This window comes from Opisthocomus hoazin, chromosome 7, assembly GCF_030867145.1.
Source record: "Opisthocomus hoazin isolate bOpiHoa1 chromosome 7, bOpiHoa1.hap1, whole genome shotgun sequence".
Taxonomy (NCBI): Eukaryota; Metazoa; Chordata; class Aves; order Opisthocomiformes; family Opisthocomidae; genus Opisthocomus; species Opisthocomus hoazin.
The window spans coordinates 33,289,731-33,317,717 of NC_134420.1; the positions used below are offsets into that span (position 1 = coordinate 33,289,731).

The window sequence follows — 27,987 nt, forward strand, 5'->3', positions numbered from 1 at the left end:
ACTTCATCAAGATCAGCATCTCCTGCAGACTGTGGGCATGGGCCGCACCAGATACATCAGCCGTGAGCTCCGGATGCAGCAAGTGACCGCCCATCACCACACATCACCTCTCCTGCCACGGAAGACCATTACAACAGATGGAGCCTGAAGTCATGGATTAAGTGAACTCAATGGACACTTTAGAGTGATGATCCATAGACTAAGGGAACTCGCTCGCGGCTTGGGGGGACGCAGCGCCGGTGCTGTGCGGGAGAGCGGCTGTCTGGGTTGTGCGGTTCGTTGTTGTGTTTTTTCTCCTTATTTGTATCGTTGTTGTTCCTGTTTCCCTCTGTTTGCTGTTCTGTGAAACTGCTCTTATCCCGACCCACCAGTTTCTGCCTCTTTCTTTCCATTCTCCTCCGCACGCCGGCGGGGGGAGGTGCGACCGCGTGGTGCTTTTGTTGCTGGCGGCAGCCGAAACCAAAACAAGGTCTTTTCCAACCTTAATGATTCTATGATTCTATGACTTTCCTCCTGGATTTGAACAGCAGTAACAAGTAAGCCAAGGGCTCAATTTGTTCGAATAATGAACATCTTTGTGTTTTTGTCCATGTCTCAGCTGGCAGTTTATTTAAAATAAAGTTAATGGGTGCTCAGTTGCAGTACAACATGCAGTATTTCTATAGCTCCTACCTGACCCTAGCTGACAAAATCTGCTTTACTGATGGCTTGAGATATTTCAGATTTAATTCAGCAGGTGTTGCTTGTAATTATCCTTTCATTTGAAGCTTCGGCTGAAGTAGAAGACACTTTTTCATGCTTTTCTACTGTTTTTCTTAAATTGACCATTTATTTGCAGATCAGCGCTAAAATAAACACAGTTTAGAAGTTGTTAGGTGGGAGAACTGTCCATGGGTAATGGCGAAACAAGTTTTGTAAATGTGAATATTTATGGCATTTTGGTATTTGTGGAAGAAGGTCATAGTCTTAGCTCCTTGTATAGATAAACTGGGACCCTGAAAGGCAGTTTTGAGGTACGTGTCTTTGCCTTTTGAATATATGATTAATCAACTGTTAAAGTGCTGTTGGTTAAACTTTATCTCACTAATAAGTGTTGTGTCTTATGGGACTAAGAGTATGGGAATACTTTTGGTCTTAATTTCTAGAATCTACAGACAATTGCAGTGGAGGTTGTTTATTATTACGTGAAGGTTATTTTAAACTGTTGGTATTAGAATGCACATTGTGGCCTTTTCTTAAAATCCATTTTGAGATGTGAGTACAACTTATAAGGAAAACGTACATGCAAAGGCTTATTGTGGCTTTTAGTGTGTGTGTGTGTGTTTGTAGTACTTGTCTGTCTTGCAGCAGAAAGTATGTGCTGATCCTGAAAGAAATAATAAAACCTGTATGCTAACAGCTGGAATTAATATGGGGAAGGGAAAGCTAACAGAAAAAGTTGAATTAAAATCCCATTATTTTGTGACCAGAAAGGTGGTAGAGTAAGGCCGAATCCATCATATCCTAAGCTAGAGACTTGGCTTGTGTGCTAAATTACCATAGGTTTAATTCTGGCTAGAAGTTGAAATGCTGATGTGAGTACTTGCAGTGGCAGTTAGTAGGTAAAGCAGTTTTATGAGTTTGGAACAGTCTGTCTCAGGTAATGAAAGGAGTCCCATCCCCTCCTGTCCTGTCTGTTGTGATTCCCGCCCCCCCCCCCGAGGATGTTTTATTGGACTAACTGGTTTAAATATTGTCTGCAGGCTGGAATTAAGATTCCGTTGTGGTGCTGGGAAGACCAAGTATTTTGACTAGATTGTTAGAAAATTGAACATACTGCTTCCAGCATTTCTTGGTTAATGTTTTCTTTAAAAAAATCTTCATTATCATGTAGGAATTTTGTATTTATTAAATTTGTATTAGGCAAAAGGTGGAAACCATCTATCTGGATGTCTATAGAGTTATTTAGAGAAATGTATTCTCATTTTTAGGTATACTTGAAGAGGGTTTGTATAACTGAACTGTTTTTTCTCTCCACTGAGTATAATGGGAGTATAAATAACCAGTTTGGATTTACAGACATCTCAAGCTGTATGTGATAATTCTCACTGAGCATGTAATTGTGGATTTATAGTATATTATTGCTGACCAGTAATAATGTATTACTAATTTTAGTGATCATAATGAAACCTGGTAACTGCTGTGGAAGGAAATGTCTGAGAGATTATGATTAGCATTTAAAAAAATAGCAGCTGTGAGATTTTGTAGCAATACCAGTTAAATTCCTATCTACGGCCTCCGTAGAGACAAACATTACTGTCCTTGTAAGCAAAAGGCTTTAAATGCCAAGTGATAGGAAGAGGGAGTAGGGAGGGAAGTATACATCTGTTTATAAGAGCCGATCTGAAAAACTTGGCTTGGGAGTCCTTCCAGAAAAACCCCAAACCTTAAATGCAGTCTGATTGATTTGTCTTTTTATTGCTTATTTTTTTTGGACCAGAAACATCCCACACCCAAAATCCTCCCCAGTTCCGTTGAGATGTACCCCCCCTCCCCGTTACCCTCAACTGGTAATATGCTAACATTGAAATTAGTAAGAGAAGAGGTTTTGGCATCAGTCTGAGAAGCTTCAGGTCTGTTGCCAGGAACAAAGGAAAATCCAGCCTTGACTGGAGTTGTGACAAGCTGGTATAATGGTGTAACAATTTCAGATTGTGGGTTTGTTCTTTAAAAGAAACACATGAAATAATCTAAAAATCCACTGGCTTTTGAGGTACAGGGAGGAAAAGACATAAATTCTCAAATGAAACCTTTTTTAGCCCATATTGGACTTGACTGTCATCTCTCTGTTTTTTTTAAGCCCATAGATTCCTATTTTTTTGTATATCCATGGAGTCAAGGTTACAGCTTCGAGAGGGATTTTGATAGAGGGATTTTTAAGAGAAGTGCTATTGCAGAACCCGAGGGAAAAACCAAAGGCAGTCACCAAGTCAAAATATACTTGCTACTGTCATATGAATGTTATGTTCTGGTAACTGATTCTGTGACACTTGGGGTTGGGGAAATTTTTGCCACAGATTGCATAGATCAGGATTTTATGAAATTGAATACTTTTAAAGGGTTTCTCTTTAGTTATGTTACTATAAATAATTTTCAAAATTGCTGAGTAAGCGTGCTGCTGAAGTTGTGCTTGAGTCTTCTGAAGGCTTTGCAGTAAGCAGACATGGGAAATGTTGGGCACAAAGTGAGGTGTTATGTGCTGTGTAATCATAAGGAATACTGATTGTGTATATACAAAATTGTACCAGAAAGCTGGAATGGTGTTAGAGTACCTTGTTTCATAGGGAATGTGGTGACAGATCCTTAAACATCTTGTGAGGAGTTCTGTGGGTGATGAAATGTGTGGCTTGTGTTACTCTAGAGAGGATGCAGAATATTTTTTTGAAGGTATCTAACTGGTGGAGGAATTCAGAAGACGTTGCATCCAGTGTGCTTAAAAGAATTTACAGTTTGTATCTGTTTTCGTTAAGCTAGCTACTGATTCGATTACATTGGTGTAAAACAAACAGATTTGGGAAATAATCCTGTTAGTTTCTGCTAATGTTTTGCAAAGAGCTATTATGAGAAAACAGTTACACAACAACGCAAAGCTTGTACTGGACAGGTACACGAATGTTAATTTGTAATATAATAAATAAGAATATTTCTGTGAATAAAAATTTATGTTCTTGCAAGTCAACCACAGTTGCTATGCTGGAGCAAGTTCTCTAAGAAGATTCTGCCCATCTTTTCTGTGAAAGTGACCTTTTTTGCGTTGCTAGGCTCATTGAGGGGTGATCAAATGATTTTCTGATATCCTGACAGCCAGAAAAAGGTTACTGTATCTTTTCTCTATGCTCATTTTTATTATAAAAACCTGCCATTTTCACACAAGCTTGATGCAAAGCCTTCAAAATTTCACTTTGTGAGTTATAAATTAATATTGAAAATGCCTTTTGTGACACTCACCCTCCTCTTTGCATTGGCTGCAGTCACAACTGCAGCTGATTTAGCATGACCTAGCTGAAAAAAATGCACAGATAAAAGGACCTTAATTATATTTACCTAACTGTTGGAGGATGGGAGTGAGTGGAGTGTCTGTAACTGCCACGTAACAGCTGCCAAGCAGTGACTGACTAAAGTGATTGAGCCCACTGCTGTAGTGGTATAACAAGGAGTCATCTGTCATCTTGTGAATGTATGAGCTAATTTTTCCTCATAGTTACTTCATGGCAGTTTAAGCTAACTTTCGTGTTCTAATTGAGATTGTCTAGTGCACACATGGCTTGTTGCCACAGTAATTCAAATTTTGTGAGCTATCCGCAAGATACAAATTCATGTGCTGGTTTTCATTTAAATGTCTTGAGTTATAGAAACTTCTGCTTCTGTGGGCTTGGGAAAGGGAGATTGGTACCATGTGCCATGAGCCACCTCTTGCTGCTCCCGGTGTAGCTGGGCGCTAACAGCTCTGCCGTGATGCTGCAACAGCTCTGACACAGGAGTTTGGCCATTTGAATTGGTGGTGCAGGGAGACCAGCTTGTGAATTATGCTGGTTTGCAACAAGGGCTGCATAGCACAGTAATTCTCTCTGATACAGTCAGTGTTGGATCTAGGGGAAGAACAGAAGGTTAAGGCAGACATGAAATAAGCCTTCCCAGCTGGTCAGATTGGACTCGGCGATTTCCTGAGTGGGAGGCTGCACCTCCGCTGTGGTGTCTAATAGTCTTTGGAAGTTTTGATCAAATAATTAAACTTTGTTTTGTTGGGGTTTTTTTTAATCCTTTTCTGGTTTTAGTTTGTAAAACATCTCAGGGCAAGGAATTGTGCAAGTTAATTCTGTGTCGTGAGATAAATACTCTTTTATTTTGAAACTTGGGCTACTAGAGAATTCCATTCTTTCTCTGCAATTTCTGTAACAGAAGAATTGGAAAATCGTTGTTCTCAGTTCATTTTGTAACACTCGTGATACTATCATTTTTGTAGCTCTTCCTACTAGCAAATTACTTTTCTGAGGTGAAGACCTTTGATGTATCTAATCTGTCCTTGAACAGAAGCTGTGATGTAGCCCTAATTATCCTTGTTACCTTCCTGCAGCTTTTCATTTCATGTCAGAAAGGGTATGCTAACTACAAGAACTATGGGGTATTGAAGCTGAGCGCAGTCTGGTCTTATGCTGTGGCATCTTACTGGTTTTGCTCTGCTCCTTTCATAATAGTTCTCACTGCTGTTTGCTTATTCGACAGTTACATTTTTAGAGGACTAAAAGTGACTTATGATCTTTCCTAGACAATGGTAATAGTGGAATTCATATTCATCGTTATTTATAGTTAGGGTCATTCCCTTACCCTTCTTCCATGTGCTTTTCTCTGCTGTTTTTATTACAGAGTAATTTCTTCTTGTGAGATCCTCCTGCAGCTCTAAGATCAGTTTAGTTTAAGCTAGTCCAGAACATTTTGCAACTACTGTAAACAGTCACTTAACTTTTGTATATGAAACACTGTGTAAAACTTTGGTATAAATATGTTTTTTTTAATCTTGCTGAAATGGATCCTTCAAGTAACCTGGTTTAGAGTGCACACTGAAACTTGTGCTCTGGATCCCTATCTTGTTTGTCTGCTGTTTCTGCTTTCACTTAAGATCTAGAACCAAAAATACAGTGTATGTTCATATGTTTCTGAACTCACAGAAAGTAGGTAATGATGAGGTCACTAGCACAGAGGTTTGATTGATTGATTTATATTTGACCTTTTATACTCCTAAGCAGCATATGTTTGCTGTACTGGATACAAATCCTTGTCTATTCAAACACTGATTATTATTTGGTTGTAAAACACTCATAGGTCCTACTGAAGTATCTCCAGTGTAAAAACCTTAGATTTGTGACTGATTTACCAAAAAAATATGCTTATTTTACTTGTAAAAGTTACCTTCTTTTAATTTTGAAAATGCATTTATTTTTGTGAGATTTGACATATTTAACTTCAAGCTTTGGTTCTTGGATTTGGGTGATTAAATGAAATACTTTCTTGCTGTTTCAGCCCTCTTCATGTTTGCTTTAATATGTAATTTCTTTTCTAAATTCAGCATGTGTAGTTGTAAGATACCTTTTAAACCTGCGATGTTCATGTTCAAAAACTGTTTAGTCGTCTGAGATTTAGCTGCACTAAATGTAAATGATTCACTTGGAAATGGCGTGACTTGGTCGGTTAAAATTCCTCACATGCATGTAGATGAGCTGCAAAGCAGAATTGCTTGAACTGCTTTCCACAAAGTACAGCCAGTGTTTCTTTAGAAAACTTTTGCTTATTTTCAGTTATTATAGGTACTATAATTCAATTCGCTTTGTATCACACCGTGTTTAGGAGACCTGCTTTTCACTAGTGGCTGACAGCAATTGCAGGGTATTTTTTGAGTGAGCCTGCAAAACACAGGGATTACTGCCTGGTATCTCTGCACTTAAGCGTTTTAGAATATTGTATGGGACCGTAGTCAAGAGTTTGCAGTCACTGTGAAGTCTAATGAATTGGGACATTTGCTTTGGGATAGATATTGATGGAGGAAACAAGGCTTTTTTTCTTTTATTTGCTTAACTTGACAGGTTTGGGAGAGACTAATGGTTTCTCTTATGGCTGCAAGAAGGAGCATTGTGTATCTTTAGGAATAACTTCTGCCTTGCAATGATCAAACTTGTATTTTTCTGACAGTTTAAGAGTCTGACTGTGATTGCTGTGCTGGTACTTACATTACATACTGTTGTGGAATGACGAATACTGTACTTAATTGCTGCAGTCTGGGGATATTTGTGTTTGAAGTCTGGTGTATTTTACAAAATTCTAAGCTTTGGGATAGGGTTTCTGGTGGCTCAGTGTTTTAGCCACACAGTTGTTAACGGTGTATTGGAGTACAGTTCATGATTTCATAATCTATCTGCAATTTCGGTTTAACTCTGTTTCTTGCCAGTAAGGTGTTGCTGTCATAACATTTTTTCCCCCTGCTTCCACCCTCATCCGTGGTGCAAGCAGAATTGTCAAGTGCTCTGGAAACAGCTGTGGAGTGCTCACATGGTCAGATACCTTAGCTCAGGTATGAGACAGCAAGAAATGTGTTGGATTTGAGGGGCTGGCTAGTACCTCACATCTTATGATGACAGTTCGTCACAATTTTTAAGAACACCATCACAGAAATTTATATTATTGTTACAGATCTGACCTATTTGGTCTTACATAAAGAGTTAAAGGTTGCCATTTCTGCTGTATTTTCAAAGTATGATCTAAATATTAAAATATTACTTTCCCTGCTGGAAGGTGAGTTTTCTACAGCTGATATGCTTCTTTCAGTGGTCTTTTTATTACGTGTCCAACAGTTTATTTTGCTGTAACAAGGACAATCCCCGTAATTTAAACTCTAAATAATAATAATAACAACAACAAAATGTGTTTACTAGGTCAATAAATGATTTCATGCTTCACCTTTATGTGTATTCTGATGTCTTAGAATGCTTACTTGTAATATTGTATTATTAGATCTTAATTAGGTAATGAAAGAGTGAATGGGTTGGAAAGCCATGTGGTGAATAATGTGGTTAGTCATACTGTATTGCGTAAGCCGGACTGTTAACGTTTTAGTGAGAATGCTCATATGGTTACATGCCTTCATTTGCTTCAGTGTGACAGTGCTGGATTTAATTAGATTTTATGGGATATAAACTTACAAAAAGGCTCAAAGTTCTGTATTCAAAATCTAACACATGGTGTGACCTTTTCCTCCTTAGAAGATAAGGGTACTCTGTGTTCTTGTGCTGGTGAATAATTGCAGAGAAGCTGTAGCAGGGCAATTGCAGCAAGTTTTGGCTAACCTTTACAGTAGGCTTGGAGAGATAGGGCATTACATGTTTTTGTACTGTGTAAGTGGGAGAGGAGGGGAGACCATTTGTTCAGCAGCAATGCTTAATAAGGATTTTTTCAGAGCAGTAAAGCTCCATTCTGGCAGCTTCATAATAGACAGGGGCAGACTATTTACCTTGTTGGCAATCAGCTTGCTTTCCAAGCTTGCTTCTTTCTTATAAATGAAACCTTACCTTGTCATCTGAAATTTAGAGATTCAAACTGTGCATTAGAAAGCAAAATAGATAGAAATGTTGTGAACCACTTCTTTGTATTTGTTCTCATACTGCAGGTAAGCCTGCCAAAACCAAATCTTGTCCCAAGAAAATGGCTTGAAACAAGCACATTTTCTTGCTGATGTCCTATTGTCTTGGTTATAGCCAAGATTTACAATAATGTTGAAGGGTCAGCAGTGAACCGAGTTTTACAGGAAAAAGCGATGCAGAATGCTCTTCTGAAAAATGGATGTGTGGACTGTTTGCATTTCCTGGTGTGGACACTTGTGGATTTTGTAATAAAATTCGAGTTTTGATAATGCTGAAAAGATAGCTGTTCGACATGGGTCTTTGGACAAGTGTGATTGGGTTGTACTTGCATCAGAACTCAAAGGCATGGAGTTTTCTGAGGATATAGATCTTTGCAGGTGTGCCAAGGAATGTTTTCTGGAGTATTTTGCTAGCAAGTAGGTTAGGCAAGCACATTTTTTTCCATGAGATTAAGATAATTTGTATGTCCTTTTAGGTCTGAAGTATCAGGTAACTTTGGCAGGAAAAACACATCCTTATTCAGAAAGCTTTGATGTCAAGAAATGCCTGATATTTCTTAGGCACAAAAAAAAAACACATTAGAGATGGATGAACCTGTTGCTCTGGGTTTGGGGCTCTGTTTGTCTTGGCCCTTTTTTATTAGCAATGTTATAGAATCATAGAATGGTTTGGGTAGGAAGGGACCTTAAAGATCATCTAGTTCCAACCCCTCTGCCATGAGCAGGGACATCTTCCACTAGACCAGGTTGCTCAGAGCTCCATCCAACCTGGCCTTGAACACTTCCAGGGAGGGGGCAGCCACAGCTTCTCTGAGCAACCTGTGCCAGTGTTTCACCACCATCATGGTGAAGAATTTCTTCCTAATATTCTAAATCTGCCCTCTTTTAGTTTAGAGCTGTTCCCCCTTGTCCTATCACTACACACCCTTGTGAAAAGTCCCTCTCCATCCTTCCTCTAGGCCCCTTCAGGTACTGGAAGGCTGCTATAAGGTCACCCCAGAGCCTTCTCTTCTCCAGACTGAACAGCCCCAACTCTCTTAGCGTGTCCTTGTAGGAGAGGTACTCCAGCCCTCTGATCATCTTCGTGGCCCTCCTCTGGACCCGCTCCAACACATCCATGTCCTCCTTATGTTGGGGGCTCCAAAGCTGGACGCAGTATTCCAGGTGGGATCTCGCAAGAGTGGAGTAAAGGGGAAGAATCACCTCTCTTGACCTGCTGGCCACGCTTCTCTTGATGCAGCCCAGGATACAGTTGGCTTTCTGGGCTGCAAGCGCATGTTGCCGGCTCATGTTGAGCTTCTCATCCACCAGTACCCGCAAGTCCTTCTCCTCAGGGCTGCTCTCAAGCCACTCTCCACCCAGTCTGGACTTGGGTTTGGGGTTGCCCTGACCCACATGCAGGACCTTGTACTTGGCCTTGTTGAACTTCATGCGGTTCATGCAGGCCCACCTCTCCAGCCTGTCAAGGTCCCTCTGAATGGCATCCCTTCCCTCCAATGTGTCAATCACACCACACAGCTTGGTGTTGTTGGCAAACTTGCTGAGGGTGCACTCCATCCCACTGTCCGTGTCGCTGACGAAGATACTAAACAGCACTGGTCCCAGTACCGACCCCTGAGGCACACCACTCATCACTGGTCTCCACCTGGACATCGAGCCATTGAGCGCAACTCTTTCACAGAATCACAGAATCACAGAATAGTAGGGGTTGGAAGGGACCTCTGTGGGTCATCTAGTCCAACCCCCCTGCCGAAGCAGGGTCACCTACAGTAGGCTGCACAGGACCTTGTCCAGGCGGGTCTTGAATATCTCCAGAGAAGGAGACTCCACCACCTCCCTGGGCAGCCTGTTCCAGTGCTCCGTCACCCTCAGAGGGAAGAAGTTCTTCCTCATGTTCAGACGGAACTTCCTGTGCCTCAGTTTGTGCCCATTGCCCCTTGTCCTGTCACTGGGCACCACTGAAAAGAGCTTGGCCCCATCCTCCTGACACCCACCCTTCAGATATTTATAAGCATTTATAAGGTCCCCTCGCAGCCTTCTCTTCTTCAGGCTGAACAAGCCCAGTTCCCTCAGCCTCTCCTCGTAGGGGAGATGCTCCAGTCCCCTCACCATCCTTGTAGCCCTCCGCTGGACTCTCTCCAGTAGCTCTTCATCTTTCTTGAACTGGGGAGCCCAGAACTGGACACAGTACTCCAGATGAGGCCTCACTAGGGCAGTGTAGAGGGGAAGGAGAACCTCCCTTGTCCTGCTGGCCACACTCTTCTTGATGCACCCCAGGATCCCATTGGCTTTCTTGGCAGCCAGGGCACACTGCTGGCTCATGGTTAACCTGTCGTCCACCAGGACACCCAGGTCCCTCTCCGCAGAGCTGCACTCCAGCAGGTCCACCCCAAGCCTGTACTGGTGCGTGAGGTTGTTCCTCCCCAGGTGCAGGACCCTGCACTTGCCCTTGTTGAACCTCATCAGGTTCCTCTCTGCCCAGCTTTCCAGCCTATCCAGGTCACGCTGAATGGCAGCACAGCCTTCTGGTGTATCCACCACACCTCCCAGTTTGGTGTCGTCAGAAACTTGCTGAGGGTACATTCTAACTCTTCATCCAGGTCGTTGATGAAGAAGTTAAACAAGACTGGGCCCAGTACTGACCCCTGAGGGACACCACTTGTCACCAGCCTCCAACTAGACTCAGCGCCGCTGATGACAACCCTCTGAGTTCTGCCATTCAACCAGTTCTCTATCCACCCCACCGACCACTCATCCAGCCCACACTTCCTCAGCTTCCCTAGGAGGATATCATGGGAGACTGTGTCGAAAGCCTTGCTGAAGTCAAGGTAGACAACATCCACGGCTCTCCCTTCGTCTACCCAGCCAGTCGTGTCATTGTAGAAAGCTATCAGATTGGTCAGGCATGATTTCCCCTTGGTGAATCCATGCTGACTACTCCTGATAACCTTCTTTTCTTCCACTTGCTTGATGATGGCCTCCAGGATAAGCTGCTCCATCACCTTACCCGGGATGGAGGTGAGGCTGACCGGCCTGTAGTTCCCTGGGTCCTCCTTCTTGCCCTTTTTGAAGACTGGAGTGACATTGGCCTTTCTCCAGTCCTTGGGCACCTCTCCTGTCCTCCAGGACCTCTTTGAGTGCGTCCATCGAGCCAGGTGCTTATCCAACGAGTGGTCCATCTGTCAAATCCATGTCCTTCCAATTTAGAGACACGGGCATCATGCAGGATAGTGTTGAATGCCTTGGACAAGTCTGGGTAGATGATGTCAGTTGCCCGCCCTTTCTCCACCAACGCTGTAACCCTGTCATAGAAGGCTACTAAGTTGGTCAGGCACGATTCGCACTTGGTGGAGCCATGTTGGCTGTCCCCAGTCACCTCCTTGTTATCCATGTGCCTTAGCATGGTTTCGAGGAGGATCTGCTCCATCGTCTTGCCAGGCACAGAGGTGAGGCTGACTGGCCTGTAGTTCCCCGGGTCTTCCTTTTTTCCATTTTTAAAAATGGGGGTGATGTTGCCCCTGTTCCAGTCGGTGGGGACCTCCCCAGACCACCACGACCTCTCAGATATGGTGGAGAGTGGTTTGGCAATTTCGTCTGCCAGTTCTGTTAGGACCCGCAGGTGCATCTCATCAGGCCCCATGGACTTGTGCACCTTCAGGTTCCTTAGGCAGTCTCGAACCTGGTCTTCTCCTACAGTGAGTGGTTCTTCATTCTCCCAGTCCCTGCTTTTGCCTTGTGCAACTTGGGTGTTGTGGCTAGAGCACTTGCTGTTGAAGACTGAGGCAAAAAAGTCATTAGGCATCTCAGCTTTCTCCACATCCCGGGTAACCAGGCCTCCAGCTTCCTTCTGGAGAGCGCCCACATTTTCCCTAGTCTTCCTTCTATCATTGACATGTACCTATAGAAGGCTTTCTTGTTCCCTTTGACATCCCTGGCCAGATTTAATTCTGTCAGGGCTGTAGCTTTCCTAACTTACTCCCTGGCTACTATTAGGTGTATTTCACTGGAAAAGAGCATGTAGGAGCTGATGGTTGTGCAGCTGCTCGTGCCTCACCTGTGTGTGGCCAGCAGGCATCAGAGGTTTGAATGAGACTTTTTAAAAATTACTTAGTCTGATTGTAACATTTTAATTGAATGAGTATTATGTAGAAGCTTGTAGATTTTAGAATGATCCCTATAATACATTGTTCTTAAACCTAGGTTTTCCTGCTGTTTGAAATGCATACTTCTAGGTATTTTATTCATGTGTCGATTTGGTCTGCTCCTGATGGTTCAGACTTGCAGGAGTTCTTGTGCTGCAAAGCAGGATGGCACCGGGTGGGCGGGTGGTGGTTCCCTCCCGTGCCCTGGCTGCTCTCTGTTTGCTGCAGGCTGTGCAAGAGTACTTTGCCCTTATTTGACCCATGGCCTTTTTTTTTTTTTTCCTCCTTCACAGAATCACAGAATCACTGAATAGTAGGGGTTGGAAGGGACCTCTGTGGGTCATCTAGTCCAACCCTCCTGCCGAAGCAGGGTCACCTACAGCAAGCTGCACAGGACCTTGTCCAGGTGGGTCTTGAATATCTCCAGAGAAGGAGACTCCACAACCTCCCTGGGCAGCCTGTTCTAGTGCTCCGTCACCCTCAGAGGGAAGAAGTTCTTCCTCATGTTCAGACGGAACTTCCTGTGCCTCAGTTTGTGCCCATTGCCCCTTGTCCTGTCACTGGGCACCACTGAAAAGAGCTTGGCCCCATCCTCCTGACACCCACCCTTCAGATATTTATAAGCATTTATAAGGTCCCCTCACAGCCTTCTCTTCTTCAGGCTGAACAAGCCCAGTTCCCTCAGCCTCTCCTCGTAGGGGAGATGTTCCAGTCCCCTCACCATCCTCGTAGCCCTCCGCTGGACTCTCTCCAGTAGCTCTTCATCTTTCTTGAACTGGGGAGCCCAGAACTGGACACAGTACTCCAGATGGGGCCTTACTAGGGCAGTGTAGAGGGGAAGGAGAACCTCCCTCGTCCTGCTGGCCACACTCTTCTTGATGCACCCCAGGATCCCATTGGCTTTCTTGGCAGCCAGGGCACACTGCTGGCTCATGGTTAACCTGTCGTCCACCAGGACACGCAGGTCCCTTCTCCGCAGAGCTGCTCTCCAGCAGGTCCACCCCAAGCCTGTACTGGTGCATGAGGTTGTTCCTCCCCAGGTGCAGGACCCTGCACTTGCCCTTGTTGAACCTCATCAGGTTCCTCTCTGCCCAGCTTTCCAGCCTATCCAGGTCACGCTGAATGGCAGCACAGCCTTCTGGTGTATCTACCACACCTCCCAGTTTGGTGTCATCAGCAAACTTGCTGAGGGTACATTCTAACGCTTCATCCAGGTCGTTGATGAAGAAGTTAAACAAGGCTGGGCCCAGTACTGACCCCTGGGGGACACCACTTGTCACCAGCCTCCAACTAGACTCAGCTCCGCTGATGACAACCCTCTGAGTTCTGCCATTCAGCCAGTTCTCTATCCACCCCACCGACCACTCATCCAGCCCACACTTCCTCAGCTTCCCTAGGAGGATATCATGGGAGACTGTGTCGAAAGCCTTGCTGAAGTCGAGGCAGACAACATCCACTGCTCTCCCTTCGTCTACCCAGCCAGTCATGTCATTGTAGAAAGCTATCAGATTGGTCAGACATGATTTCCCCTTGGTGAATCCATGCTGACTACTCCTGATAACCTTCTTTTCTTCCACTTGCTTGATGATGGCCTCCAGGATAAGCTGCTCCATCACCTTACCCGGGATGGAGGTGAGGCTGACCGGCCTGTAGTTCCCTGGGTCCTCCTTCTTGCCCTTTTTGAAGACTGGAGTGACATTGGCCTTTCTCCAGTCCTCGGGCACCTCTCCTGTCCTCCAGGACCTCTCAAAGATGATGGAGAGTGGCTCAGCAATGACATCCACCAGCTCCCCCAGCACTCGTGGGTGCATTCCATCGGGGCCCATGGATTTGTGGACATCCAGATCACTTAAGCGATCCCTCACACAGTCCTCCTCGACCAAGGGAAAGTCGTCCTCTCTGTAGGCTTCTTCTCTTACCTCCGGGGCCTGGGATTCCTGAGGGCCAGTCTTAGCACTGAAGACTGAAGCAAAGAAGGCATTCAGTAGCTCTGCCTTCTCTGCATCCTCCGTCACCAGGACACCCGCCTCATTCAGCAGCAGCCCCACGTTGTCCCTAGCCTTCCTTTTGCTGCTGATGTAGTTGAAGAAGCCCTTCCTGAATTAATAAATTAAATAGAAAACAGCGTTCAATTCTGAGAGCAGACAGAAAGTAATCCCAAACCCTCTGAATAGTTTTAAAAAAATGGTTGAACTGACGACTTAAAATCAGTTTTTATCCTTTTCTATTGCAAACAAAAAAGATACCGCATAATTGAATGCAGATTAAATAACCCTCATGAAGGCTAGAGTTCAGAAGAAAGATAAAATGGGTTTGTGCTGGTTTTTTGTCCTCAGTGTCGAAACTGCAAGTGGGTGCTTAGAAGTGTGAAATTTGTAGTACCCCCAGTTTACAATCTGAGCACTAAAATTTGTGAATGCAGTTCAGGTACCAATACTGTCCTGCCCTGCAGATTCTGTAGTTTGGATCACCTTGTAGCAGCAACTGCTATGCAAGAAACATTTATTCAAAATGTAAATGAACTGCTTATCTGAAGGTATGGGTACATGGATAAACTTCTGCAAGGCAAGCTAAGCTCCAAATCTGCATCATCATCAGCTCCCACCTGATCTAACTTCAGATAATGTGAAAGCTTACCCATCTCTCAGTGAAGGATAAATTGCTGGCTTGTGCTCACTGAAGGGTAAAAGTGAGCACATTCATACAGCAGAGCAGCTAGCAAGACGTGAATTAACATGCTAGTTTGTCTTGCAGTCATTTGTTCTGCAGCCATAGCCTGATGATGCACAAGGCAATGAAGCCAGCAGTGCTTCAACGTGCACTTTTCTCCATGACAACGTTGTTTCTGTCTCTGTGCTGCCCCTGAGTTGTCAGCGAATTGATATGGATGAAAATGATAGCTTTTCAGGTGGTCACAAGAATAATGGTGCCAAAGCTCTCCTCAAATTGGCTTTGGAGCTGTGTTTTCAAAATATCCAAAATATATCAATCTGCATAAAAATAAATGCAAGAGTAAATTTGTAAATTCATTCTGCGAATAACTTTTGTCTTTTCCATGCCTTTTGTAGATGTTTATATGGTGGTTTGGGGTCTAGTCTGGTGTGTAGTCAAATGTTGTGATCTCTGGGATTGCAAAAGTGGTGGAGGTTTTCTTGTTTGGGGTTTTTAGGCTTTTTTTTTTCCTCTAAAGGTTATATGACCGTTCAGATGTTGAGCTGTCTGCAGGTAGCCTGCTGGCAGAGGTATCCTTGAAATGTAACAGAGCCCCGAGTGGCTCCGTTTCCTCTTTTCTCTGGAAGATCTCAGTGTTTTCAGCCGTTGTTACTGGTTTGTCTCCGATACAACGCTGCGTTTTATGATGTAATTAGTTTTTGAGTTTCCCATCTTGGTTTTTCGCTAGGTTTATCTGTAAACACTGTTTTTCTGTTGTCCTCGCTCTGGGCCCAAGCTGGATTTGGAGTTGTAAAAGTGAAAAGGAAATATCATCTTTGGTGGTTTGATTTGTTTCTTCTTGGGGGTTTTAAAAATAGTTTAATTACAGGACAAAAATCAGTTACTAAATATAGAAAAATCAGGCACAGGTAAGTTTCAGCCTATGTAATCCCAAGACAGAGTATAAAATGTTTTACAGTACCGGTGATGCCATCAGTCTAGTAGAATATACCCTGCTAGCTTGTTGCAGCCTAGGCTGGTGTCTCTCGTCATGTTGGCAGGCGTGCTGTGCTTGTATGGAAATGTGAAGTGCACTGCAAAGAATTCAAGTAGAAAATGCTCACTTGTTTTTCTGTAGAGCTCCTGCGTGGGGATTTTGATCTCCAGACAAAATTAGGAGAAATTTCAGCACTGAATTGCAGCAATTCACGTGTGTGTCTCCTGAACCCTCAAATATGCAGCCTGTGTGAGTTGTTTTACTTAACGCTTTCCCATCACATGGCAGCTCTGGTTATATTGGGCTGACATGCATGTTACCAGCAAATCAGGTGTTTATAGGGCAAAATATGTTGCAACCTACTCGAAACAGTCGGACATCTCAGAAAATCCGAGTGTGGCAGTTGGAGAAAGCTTGCTGGCTGCCTGACCAGAAATTAATCTTGCTATTTGTCAGCATTTCTATTGAATAGAATAAGCTATTTTTAAACCGCTTGTAGCCAACATGACCTCAAAATTAGAACATGTAGGAAAATGGGTTTGGTTTTCAGTGAAAAGGAAATACTTTTGGGCAAAATGCCACTTCAGCTTCTCATAGGAAGTGCAGTTGAGGAACTCTTATTCTCATCCTCCCCTGTGGATTGAGATTCCTGGTTGGAATAAATCTCTGATAAGATACCAGTCCCATGGGCAAAAGCAGTGCTTCCTAGGGGAAGTCCCAAGGAAATGCTCACGTATGCAGATGTTGTGATAAGGCAATCAGACTGCGGTTTCACAAGCGATACAGTGGCTGCATGCTGTTCTCAGTTCTTGTTTTGTTATCAAAGCTTTTGAGATTCAGAGTTACCTTGAAAAGTTTTCCACAGGTTGTTTTTACATGTTTGTAGGTTTGAAATCTTTACAAAGTGGTTTTTTTTTTAATCAGTCATACTTGGAATATTGGCAGATGAGCCTTGCTGCATATATTTGTGTCAGTTTAAGAGTCTGTTGCCCTTTTTGGCAGAGCGGAGTATCTATGCCTGTTTCTCAGTCACCCGAGTGTGAGGTCGGGCAGCTGCGCTTTGAGTGGCCGTGACCAGACTCCTGAGCTCTGCAACAAAGCAACTGGAGCAGCGGTTTTGGTCATTGTGCTGTGGCACTGCCAGTCTTCAGTGGGGACAAGAGTGGGTGTCTGTCCTTGTGAGCTGAGGTGCTGCCTGTCGATTGGCTGCCATGCGTGTCACCTACCCGAGCTGACTGCATGCCCCCCCCATTGGCATTCAGCGATGCGTAGACTCCACTGCAGTTTGTACTGCAAAATACATAACTAATGCTGCTCTAACGCATCTCTAAGCCTTAACGGGGGACAGAAGCCTTGCACCTCCGCTTTAAACTTGCAGAATGGCCTTTGCATATTCAAAGATTTTAAAATGGCTTTTAGGTAGTAAAATATAAGAAACTGTGTTTCTAGAGGAGCTCCTTCAGCTCGTTTAGTGGTAAAAAATGTGCATGGTTTTTGTTTTGCATTCATGTTCCAATCTCTAAATCCTAACAAGTAAATTCAAGAAAGTATTTTATGCTACTAGTTATGCTGGGCATTTTGCAGCTAGGAAGGAATGAAGTGAACACTGCTTATAACTAGATAATTGTGATTCAGAATACCCGAGCAACTTTCTATCCCTGCTCTTAACTGTTAGAGCTCGTGGCTATTCTAGGTACATGCTCCCTTACAGGGAAAGTTGTCTGGCTTTTTCTGTGCATCTCAGCCTTTCACTTAATTTGCAAGAGAGATCTGGATTGCTTGGAGTGGCACACCTCATTGCTTTCAAATGATCATCAAGCAGCTTTGAGCGCAGGTGTTTGCAAAAGTGGAGTTTGGTCTGGTGGTTTGCTGATGTAGAAATATTTCAGGAATTATCCCTTATGCTGAAAGAATGCCCCGCAATGCTACAAGACCAGACAGCATTGCAGTCATTTGTCACTGAACTTGTGCACGTGAGTAGCACGTGCTTATTTGCACTTCAACAAGTGTTAACATCACTACAATTAAATTTCCTAGTTCTAGTGATATAGTGGTATTTTCTTTATACATGGGTATATCTTTAATTTATTACTTATTTTACAATATTGTTTTTAATAGATTATGGAAAGATGGAAGATTCTAGAGAAATGAGCCAATGCCCCGCCTGCAAGATGCAGTGCGATCTGACTTGTCTAATGACTTACAGCTTGAAGAGAAAAGTAACAGTTGCTGAAGGAGGGTTTGGGGAGTCAGTGATAAAATTCATACCTTTTTGTTACTTGGAATGGCTAAAGTGCATCATGAGATGCAAAACAATTTAATATTTTTAATTTTGCTGATCAGAATTAGTAATGTTGGGCAGTGATTTTTTGGTAATGCTTTTAATTTCTGACTTTTGTTCAGCTTTGAAATTGTTGCATTTCGAATTTAAGCTTCTTAAATGTCAGATACCACAAACATGAATGTTGTTGATTTTTCTCAGCTATGTCAGATAGTTTTAACTGGAAAACACTAGTTCTTTTCAGGGTTTAAAATAGCGTTCAAACTGCTTCTAAAGCTGCTTTCACTCACAGGCTGCCTGTTGACACCCATAAACATCTATATTCTGTAGTTTAGTTAATCTAATGGGAAATCAGCATATATAATCCAGTTAGATTTTGTTGCCTTGCATTCTGCAGCATCTTATTTTCTATCAAAATGAGATATCGTGGTGTTTTTTCCAGAAAACAAGAGCAGTATCTCAAGAATTCTTTCAGCATGTTTTCTATATTCCCCACTTTGTATCCCATATGATTTTAGTTCTGGAGCTGAATATCGTGTCTCTTTGTTGGTAGTACTTTCTCTGATAGCTTCTTGGCTGATTGTAGTTTGAATCTAGTAAAGGTGAGCATGTCTGAAGTATGGATTGGCTTGTATATAGAAACTGATATATAAGAGAATAGTGTATAAAAAACATCTAATTCTAGGCTTTGGAAGTGTAATTACAGAACTGTCTTCCCCCTTTGAAGAAGTAAGACTTTCTGATTGTATAGAGGTTTGCCCTGGGCATGGAAGTCAATTCCGTGTATTTCTCGTATATACGTAAGAACTTTTAGCAGTAGACTAAGCAAGGCCTGGACTGTGCACCTCAGTAAAAGCATGAACCTATCACTTGTACGTAAAGAAGAGCACAAGCACGTAATTTTAGGAGCAGTCATAGGGCTATGAATCCTTGCTTTGCATGGGTGCCTTGGAAGCTTGTGCTACTGGTGTCCTGCTTGGTTGCTCTAGGTAGATATTTAAATTTGGGAAGGCAGAGTTTCATGCGCACCACTCTCCAGAGCTTCTCTGTCAGCTATTTTAGGTAAACATATGCTCAGAGTAATAATTATTCCTGGGTCTCATGCTTCACTTGCTGTGGGAAGATATTAAACAAGTAATGTGGATTTGTATTTTCCACTTTGGAGTGAATATCTATCTTTCTCTGGATCTATGTCCAAAATATTTTCCTTTCAGAGGTACCACCATTCATATTTGCAGAAGCTTGTATTTTTCACAGGGACATTTGTCGTGATAGTGATTGACCCAGAGTGGGTAAATGTGTGTTTTGGTGCCTATTGGCAGTATTCTTTTTTTTCTCCTTCTAGGACGTGAAAATCTGAGAAATGAACAAGTTACGGCAAAGCTTTAGAAGAAAGAAAGATGTCTATGTCCCGGAGGCCAGTAGGCCTCATCAGTGGCAGACTGATGAAGAAGGCGTTCGTACTGGCAAGTGTAGCTTTCCTGTTAAGGTAAGAGTTTCTGCCTTTCTTTCGGATGTCCATGAGGTACTTTTGCCATGAATTATTATTTGGGGTTTTTTTGGCAGGTGTAAGGCAGCAGCATGCTTCATTACACTCTGACCTATTTTACAGTCAGCACTCTTGCAAAGGATGTGGCTTTTTTTAAAGCAGATGACTCATGTAACAAATGCCTTGGAAAATCGCTGTCTGAGATATCATACATTATTATCTAGTTGAAATAAATCATGTAGCTAGGCAGAGGAGTAATATAATATTTGTCTTCCTTTTTCTGGAAGAGCAGAAAAATTGCTCTTGGATTGCATGCAGAGGTACTTGGTTCTCTCTGTTAAAAGTGGAGTTACGGTTACAGTTTGGCTTGTGAGGTAAGCAATGGGTTGTGCTTGGAAAGGAATCCTTCCTCCCTTTTGATAATTGAGGACATTGCTATGTAACACCTGGGTTTGCTTCCAGTGCTTGAGGTTATAAGCACTTGCTAACTTCTGACAGTGTCTTCTGTGCTGTGATTTTTTTTTTTTTTTGGTGTGTGTGTGTGTGTGTCTGTGTGTCTGTGTGTCTGTGTGTCTGTGTGTCTGTGTGTCTGTGTGTCTGTGTGTCTGTGTGTGTGTGTGTGTGTGTGTGTGTGTACCATTTCTCCTTTCCCTTTATTTAGGAAGCAATATTATTTGAGTATTTAGGAATGGTATTTAATAATAATACTTAGAAATACAATAATTAAAATAAATATGAAATTTCAAGATGTCTTCTTGCATATGCTCCCCTTGTAATCGAGAGCTTTCTTCCTCAAATCATGCTAATACTAACTCTGCAATAGATTGTAAGCAGATGACACTTATAGAAAGCTAATGGATTAAGTATCTATGCACAAGGATAACAGTCTACAGTTCTGACACCTAAGGACCTTTTATTAGTTTTTATCTGTATTATGCTTAATTCTGTCTGGTAGTTAAACCGGTGATGTTGCTACCTGGAACTCTTGAAAATGGCTGTTGTAAAGCTGTGGGTATGTGTGGAATCACAATGAATTTGATGTAACTTTCACACTAGGTTCATGCCCTGCTTTACCCTACTATAGTTGCTTATATAGTTGCTTTTACATATACTCAAGTGCATATAACGTTTCTAGTGTGTTATGGTTGCTTGCCTATTTGTCTTAGTTTTCTACTAGAAGGAAGGAACTGTAATCCAGTACTAAACAGAGATGGTGTTTTGCCAGAGCTTTGAAAGTGAGTAACTGCTCTGTGGAATTTCAAACTTAGATTAAGATTTAACACTGTGTAGGAGAGAACAGAGCTGTTAACTTGAGGATTGTTATTTCTTAATAATTTAGCCGTTACACAAGTTGAGAAGCAAAACGCTCGATTTCCAGACATTTAGTTTTACTCAAACTTTTTCAGTCCTTTACTGAATACAAAGGGTGTGAACCACTTCTTGCTGTTTAAAGACTGACTCTTTAACTCTCAGTCAGGACTTGCACTTACGACAAATGCTTCCTGTATTTAAATGAAGCATTCATCTATTCTGGGCACATGTACCCAAAGTCGAAAAAAGGTTTTGGGCTATTCTGCTGAAGAGGCATAGAAATGGAGGAGTCTTTACATCCTGTCATTATAATGGGACTTATTTACCATTATTTGCCTGCTTTATATTGGAATTCACTGAATGAAATTGATTTGTTCCTTGGAAAAAATACTCTGAAGTAAACGCATCTTTCTTGATTTGATCAGAATAGTAGACTATTAATATTTAAAGAATTTGCAATTAGATGAAAACTTAAAATTGGAACAATTTGACATGAAGAGGCATTTTAGCTTATTCAATTAGAATTTATTTTCCAAAATACTGTGCCTTGGGATGGGCAGTAGTGGTAATTTTTATTAAGCTTGGGATGCAAAGTAGGAGTTAACTGGTGTTTAATAGATACAGACAGGAAATATGCCATTGTGAGTGAATGAGATAAACCAGTTGTAGAGTCATTGGTTTAGTGGGTGGTACTATATTTTGCTCGCAAGAAGAATAGAACTTCGTGCTATTGAAGGAGAGTATCCTGTCACACCATTCTTGGGTATTATTTGGAAATTCATACATTCCAGGAAAAGTATGCTGTCTCCTATGTCCTTAAATGTCTGATGGCGTGACTTTTGTTCCTGATGCTCCTCAATGGAGCAGAATAAACTGAGATATTTTGGGAAAAAAGGTTAATGAATAGGAACGCATTCAAATCTGAAACGTGGTGAAAATATCTTAATTTTCTTCAAGTTCCTAAATGGAAATTCCAGAGTGGTGCATTGCCTGTAGTACAGCAGCTCAACCACAGTTTAATATATTTTGGGGGGTGGGGGGGTGGTGTTGGTCTGTCCTTATTATTTACGGTCTGCCTTGCCCACTCTTTAAAAATTATCAGCTGTAGTTCTCTGGAGCTGAAAGGATGTCTGAGTGGCAAGACTACAGTCTGCCTTTTGCAGGGATGCCAAAGATTTTACCCGTATAGCTGGTGAACACCTCAGAATTGTTAACAAGTATCTCAAAAGGTTTTCTATATGAAAGTAAAACACATGAAACTAATATAGTAGCAGCCATGTTGAGGGCTTTGTTTCTTCTAATGCTTGCTATTTTATTTAGGTAAGACACTAACATTCTTTTTTGGAGAAAGCTCTTGGTTTCTCTTGTTAAAGATCATGAAAGTTTGATGGGTGAAAGATATGTCACCCTGTGGAAGCAGTGTGAAGTTGGTTCATTTTTTAACTTCTTGCTTTTGGGCATGTATATTTTGCCCAGAGTTGGGGTGTTTGTAGAGTGCTAGCACAGATTTATCCTTTTTTAGATATTACAGAACATGTGGAAGCGCATTGAAAGTTGTATTGCAAATAGAATTTCGTACTCCCTGCAGGCTTCAGTCTGTTGGTGTTGGGCAGGGACTCCAGTAGCTGCTCGCTCGTTGTACTTTGAGGATGCTGTACTGCAGACAGACCTAATTTTGTTGAAGGGTTCTCTTGTGTTGGCGCTGTGCTTGAAGCTCTTCCTGTGCTACATCCACAGCTAATACTGATTGTTAAAGTCCGTAAGTGTGCTTTTGCATTTTGAGCAAATCTAATGGATCTATGGATCGTCTTCATTTTGGTAGAGAAGATGGTGTTTGGAAAGTATTGGCAAAATTCCTGTTACATTGTTGGCTTGATGTTCAAGGAGGTGGATCTGATGCACAGTTGGTGCTCTCCAGTGCTGTACTCGTAAATTTGGAGGTGGTGATAATCCTGGGTGCGTACTGTTACTGTTGGGCAATAACACCTTTTTGTTTGTTTGCTTTGTTTCGCAGTCTGTGTTTTTCCACTAGCTGGAGTGGCTATGTTGTAGGTAACCAGCTACTGATCCTGTTTTCTCAGTCATCTTAATGTGTGTAGGATGTATTTACAGATAGCCCTTCACTGTGTTGGAAATCTGACCACACTGGAGGTGGTAATCTGATGTGTTCAGAACAGGGCCTTGGAACGTCTGCTGACTTTCCTGCAGTGCTCTTCTGTGTAAACGGCTTTGAATCCACTAAAGTTGCTTTGAAAGAAGAGCCAGGATGCGGAGCGTATGACTGCGTGGTTTCTTTGCACTCCCCCACTGCTTCAGCAGGGAGACAGACAGGTGCCTGCCTGCCAGCAAAGGTCTGAAAAGGATGTTAAACTTGTCTTCAGACAAGGGTGACTTGCAGCATTGTGCTGTTCCGTTGGGAACGTAATGGTACTGCTGTCCTAACTTTTGTGGTCTGGAGGCATGATACATTGCAGCTTTTATAGGTGTACTCACCCCATTATTAAATGTGGTACTGTTACAGCTGCTGGAAAATCTATGCAGAAGTATATTTTCAGGCGTGAATTATTTTCCGCTGTTCTAACAAGCTAAAAAGTAACTACAGCTTTTCAGTAGTGAATCCTCCCTCTGAGAGAAAAGCTGTGCTAGATCTGTGTAACGTATAAGGGACTTAGATGTAGACATTATATTTAAAACTATTCAGAAGTAGATTATTCTAACAGACATTACAGCTGTGCCTATCAGTGCTACAATTTATTTTTATGCAATCTTTATATATCATAATTGCAAAAAATGAGGTTCATTGACATAGACATTTTCAAACTTTCTTTCTTGCTCCAGACACTACCTCACTGAGAACATGCAGCTGTTCTATGTTTTAATGACTAAAATATTTGACACTAGGGCTTCTTTTGTCTGAAATGTCTTTTTGAATGTCCCTCTGGGTAAGCAGTTTTTATTCGTACAAACGCACTTTAGAATAACTGGCCTGTGAAGTTTATATCAGAAAAATTAGGTCGTTTCCCTCTACTTAACAGAACTAAACGAACCAAACATTTGCAAGTTCTTGGAGGTTCTAACCAACTGGACATGTTGAACAGAATATTAGCAGCTGATTTCCACCTGTGGTTCTAGCAGGCACAACAGTCAAATATATCTTGGATTAATTTATTAGTTTTATTCTGTCACTTTGACATTTTTGGTGATCAGTCTCTTTTGACCTTAATGCATCGTCTAAGGCTACAGTTGCCTGTAAACTGCAAGTTTACTTCCATATTTTACTCCATTTATTCCAACTGGAAGACTCAACATAGCAGTGAAAGAAGTCCGTGTGGAAGAATAACAAACTGTATTTTTTGAATTTGTGTTTTTTAATTTAACGTCCAGGATCTGCTGCTGAGTGCCTGGTATCATGTGAATTAGCCTTTCCACTGAATCTTGATTTCTGTGTTAGTGTTGACAAATAAAATTTGTATGGATACAGTTGTTCGTTGACAAGCAAAAGAACTGATTTTCAGAGTAAGTAGTCTTGAACGGTTTCCTACCTAGCCTTTGCTTTGGTGGAAGATGTTTGGAGGACACCGTATTGCTCTATCTTCAAACAGAGGCAGACAAACAGGGAACAACTTGCGCTGAGTCCCGTAGAGTGTCACTTACACTGGGACCTGTGAGTGTTGGTTCTCACCCTGGGTCCCTGTGACCCGGCAGCATGTGATGTCATTAGGCCGTACGTGGCCCTGCTGAAACTGCCATCAGTGGAAAATAGGCCGTTTCTGTCTCTTTGCTCTGTGCTCTCGCACCACTAGGATGTGCCCAGTTGTCTGCTTTAGTTTTGGAATTTACATACTAAAGTTTATTGCTTGATGCCTATTTTATGAATCTCATATTGAAAATAATTATTTTTAATCAGTTCATAAATACAGCTTGCATGCCATTCTGTTCCTCCAGGTCAGAAAGACTGGTACTCAGCACAGGTAACTGTGGCTTTTATTTTATGGCTTAAATGCACTTCTAGTTTGAAATAATAGTAGCTGTGAAAGTTTACTGGCATGTTGATGTTGAAGTGCCTTTAAGTTAGGCATGTGATATTTTTGTTGGTGAAAGCTTGAGGTGCTTGAATAGTCTTTGGAAACTATGTTAAGTATTTTTTAAGAAGTTAATGTGACAAATCTGCTGATTTCTGAAATGTCGCACAGCCTTACACATTAAACACTACAAATCCCTACCACCTAAGGCATGAATTGATATTAGCAATGAATAATAACCATTTCTATTGAACATGAACCCAGCAGCAAGCAAAGGTACATTTTAAAAATCCTGCAGCATTTAAGATCTCGGAAAACAAGCTTTGAAGACCACTAATTATAAAAGAATGGTGATTAGAACAGAAGGTGTGAGACTTACCTCAAATGTATTCCTGTGCATTTTTGTCACGATTAAAAGGAATGTAATGTAACCCCTAATCTTTAAACTTTTCACGCTTATGTCCAACCCTTAGTTTGGTTTGAATAGCTTTGCAAATAAGAAGTTTTAAATAAAGCTTGTTACTCAATTTTAAAACCCTCCTGTCTTTGGCCAAAGTAAAATTCTTAAATTGTTTAGTAAACTTCAAATTGTTTTAAAGATATCACTATTAATGTTTAGGAGCCATAAAAATGGTTTGGATGTCCTTGCAGCAACATATATTTTAAATGTAGTTGAACGGTTGTAGATCAAAAAGTTTTCATTGGGTTATACATTTTTAATTATGGGTGTTTTGTTTTTTAAAATTAGGGTATTTCCAGTGTCATAAATGGAAACTAAATTTTTTGAAGGACTTGAAGAAAAGGTACAGAATCACAGAATGAATCACAGAATGTTAGGGTTTGGAAGACACCTCTGTGGATCATGTGGTCCAACCCCCCTGCCAAAGCAGAGTCACCTAGAGCAGGCTGCACAGGACCGCGTCCAGGCGGGTTTTGAATATCTCCAGAGAAGGAGACTCCACAACTTCCCTGGGCAGCCTGTTCCAGTGCTCCGTCACCCTCAGAGGGAAGAAGTTCTTCCTCATGTTCAGGCGGAACTTCCTGTGCTTCAGTTTGTGCCCGTTGCCCCTTGTCCTGTCACTGGGCACCACTGAAAAGAGTTTGGCCCCATCCTCCTGACACCCACCCTTCAGATATTTGTAAGCATTTATAAGGTCCCCTCGCAGCCTTCTCTTCTTCAGGCTGAACAAGCCCATCTCCCTCAGCCTCTCCTCGTAGGAGAGATGCTCCAGTCCCCTCATCATCCTCGTAGCCCTCCGCTGGACTCTCTCCAGTAGCTCCTCATCTTTCTTGAAGTGGGGAGCCCAGAACTGGACAGAGTACTCCAGATGGGGCCTTACTAGGGCAGTGTAGAGGGGGAGGAGAACCTCCCTCGACCTGCTGGCCACACTCTTCTTGATGCATCCCAGGATCCCATTGGCTTTCTTGGCAGCCAGGGCACACTGCTGGCTCATGTTCAACCGGTCATCCACCAGGACACCCAGGTCCCTCTCCACAGAGCTGCTCTCCAGCAGGTCCGCCCCAAGCCTGTACTGGTGCCTTGGGTTGTGCCTGCCCAGGTGCAGGACCTTGCACTTGCCCTTGTTGAACCTCATCAGGTTCCTCTCTGCCCAACTTTCCAGCCTGTCCAGGGCACGCTGAATGGCAGCACAGCCTACTGGTGTATCTGCCACTCCTCCCAGTTTGGTGTCATCAGCAAACTTGCTGAGGGTACATTCTAAGTCTTCATCCAGGTTCTTGATGAAGAAGTTGAACAAAACTGGGCTGAGTACTGACCCCTGGGGGACACACCACTAGTTACCAGCCTCCAACTAGACTCAGCGCCGCTGATGACAACCCTCTGAGTTCTGCCATTCAGCCAGTTCTCAATCCACCTCACCGACCACTCATCCAGCCCACACTTCCTGAGCTTCCCTATGAGAATGTTATGGGAGACAGTGTCAAAAGCCTTGCTGAAGTTGAGGTAGACAACATCCACTGCTCTCCCCTCATGTACCCAGCCAGTCATGCCATCGTAGAAAGCTATCAGATTGGTCAGACATGATTTCCCCTTGGTGAATCCATGCTGACTACTCCTGATAACCTTCTTTTCTTCCACTTGCTTGATGATGGCCTCCAGGATAAGCTGCTCCATCACCTTTCCCGGGATGGAGGTGAGGCTGACCGGCCTGTAGTTCCCTGGGTACAACGTGCACCTGTGTACGGTGTTTATAAAAATTTGTGCTATCAACCCTTGATTTTCTTTTCTTTTCTTTTCTTTTCTTTTCTTTTCTTTTCTTTTCTTTTCTTTTCTTTTCTTTTCTTTTCTTTTCTTTTCTTTTCTTTTCTTTTCTTTTCTTTTCTTTTCTTTTCTTTTCTTTTCTTTTCTTTTCTTTTCTTTTCTTTTCTTTTCTTTTCTTTTCTTTTCTTTTCTTTTCTTTTCTTTTCTTTTCTTTTCTTTTCTTTTCTTTTCTTTTCTTTTCTTTTCTTTTCTTTTCTTTTCTTTTCTTTTCTTTTCTTTTCTTTTCTTTTCTTTTCTTTTCTTTTCTTTTCTTTTCTTTTCTTTTCTTTTCTTTTCTTTTCTTTTCTTTTCTTTTCTTTTCTTTTCTTTTCTTTTCTTTTCTTTTCTTTTCTTTTCTTTTCTTTTCTTTTCTTTTCTTTTCTTTTCTTTTCTTTTCTTTTCTTTTCTTTTCTTTTCTTTTCTTTTCTTTTCTTTTCTGAAAATTTTACATTTATTTACTAATGCTGAATTCCTGTAAAAGTAGGAATTACACATCAGAGCGAACAATCGAAAACCTAAGTCTAACAGTACATATGTGAAGCTGTAAAGGGGCTAGAAGAAATAGTGGTCTTAAGCCTCATCAAGGGAAATATAGGATTTCTAACAGTGAGGCTTGTAAGCTACAGAGTAGAAGGTCTGTCCTATTGATCTCCAGTTACAGAAGTG

At 42.1% G+C, this 27,987-nt stretch overlaps 1 protein-coding gene across 8 annotated transcripts in view; it reads left to right on the forward strand.

The window, feature by feature from the left end:
- NUMB (NUMB endocytic adaptor protein) overlaps positions 1–27,987 on the forward strand; it is a 108,753-nt gene that overhangs the window by 52,102 nt on the left and 28,664 nt on the right. For all 8 annotated transcript variants that reach the window (XM_075427078.1, XM_075427079.1, XM_075427075.1 and 5 more), the window contains exon 3: positions 19,585–19,728. In XM_075427078.1, coding sequence (XP_075283193.1) covers positions 19,603–19,728 — 126 coding nt within the window. In that variant the 5' untranslated portion in view covers positions 19,585–19,602. The remainder of the gene's footprint in view (positions 1–19,584; positions 19,729–27,987) is intronic.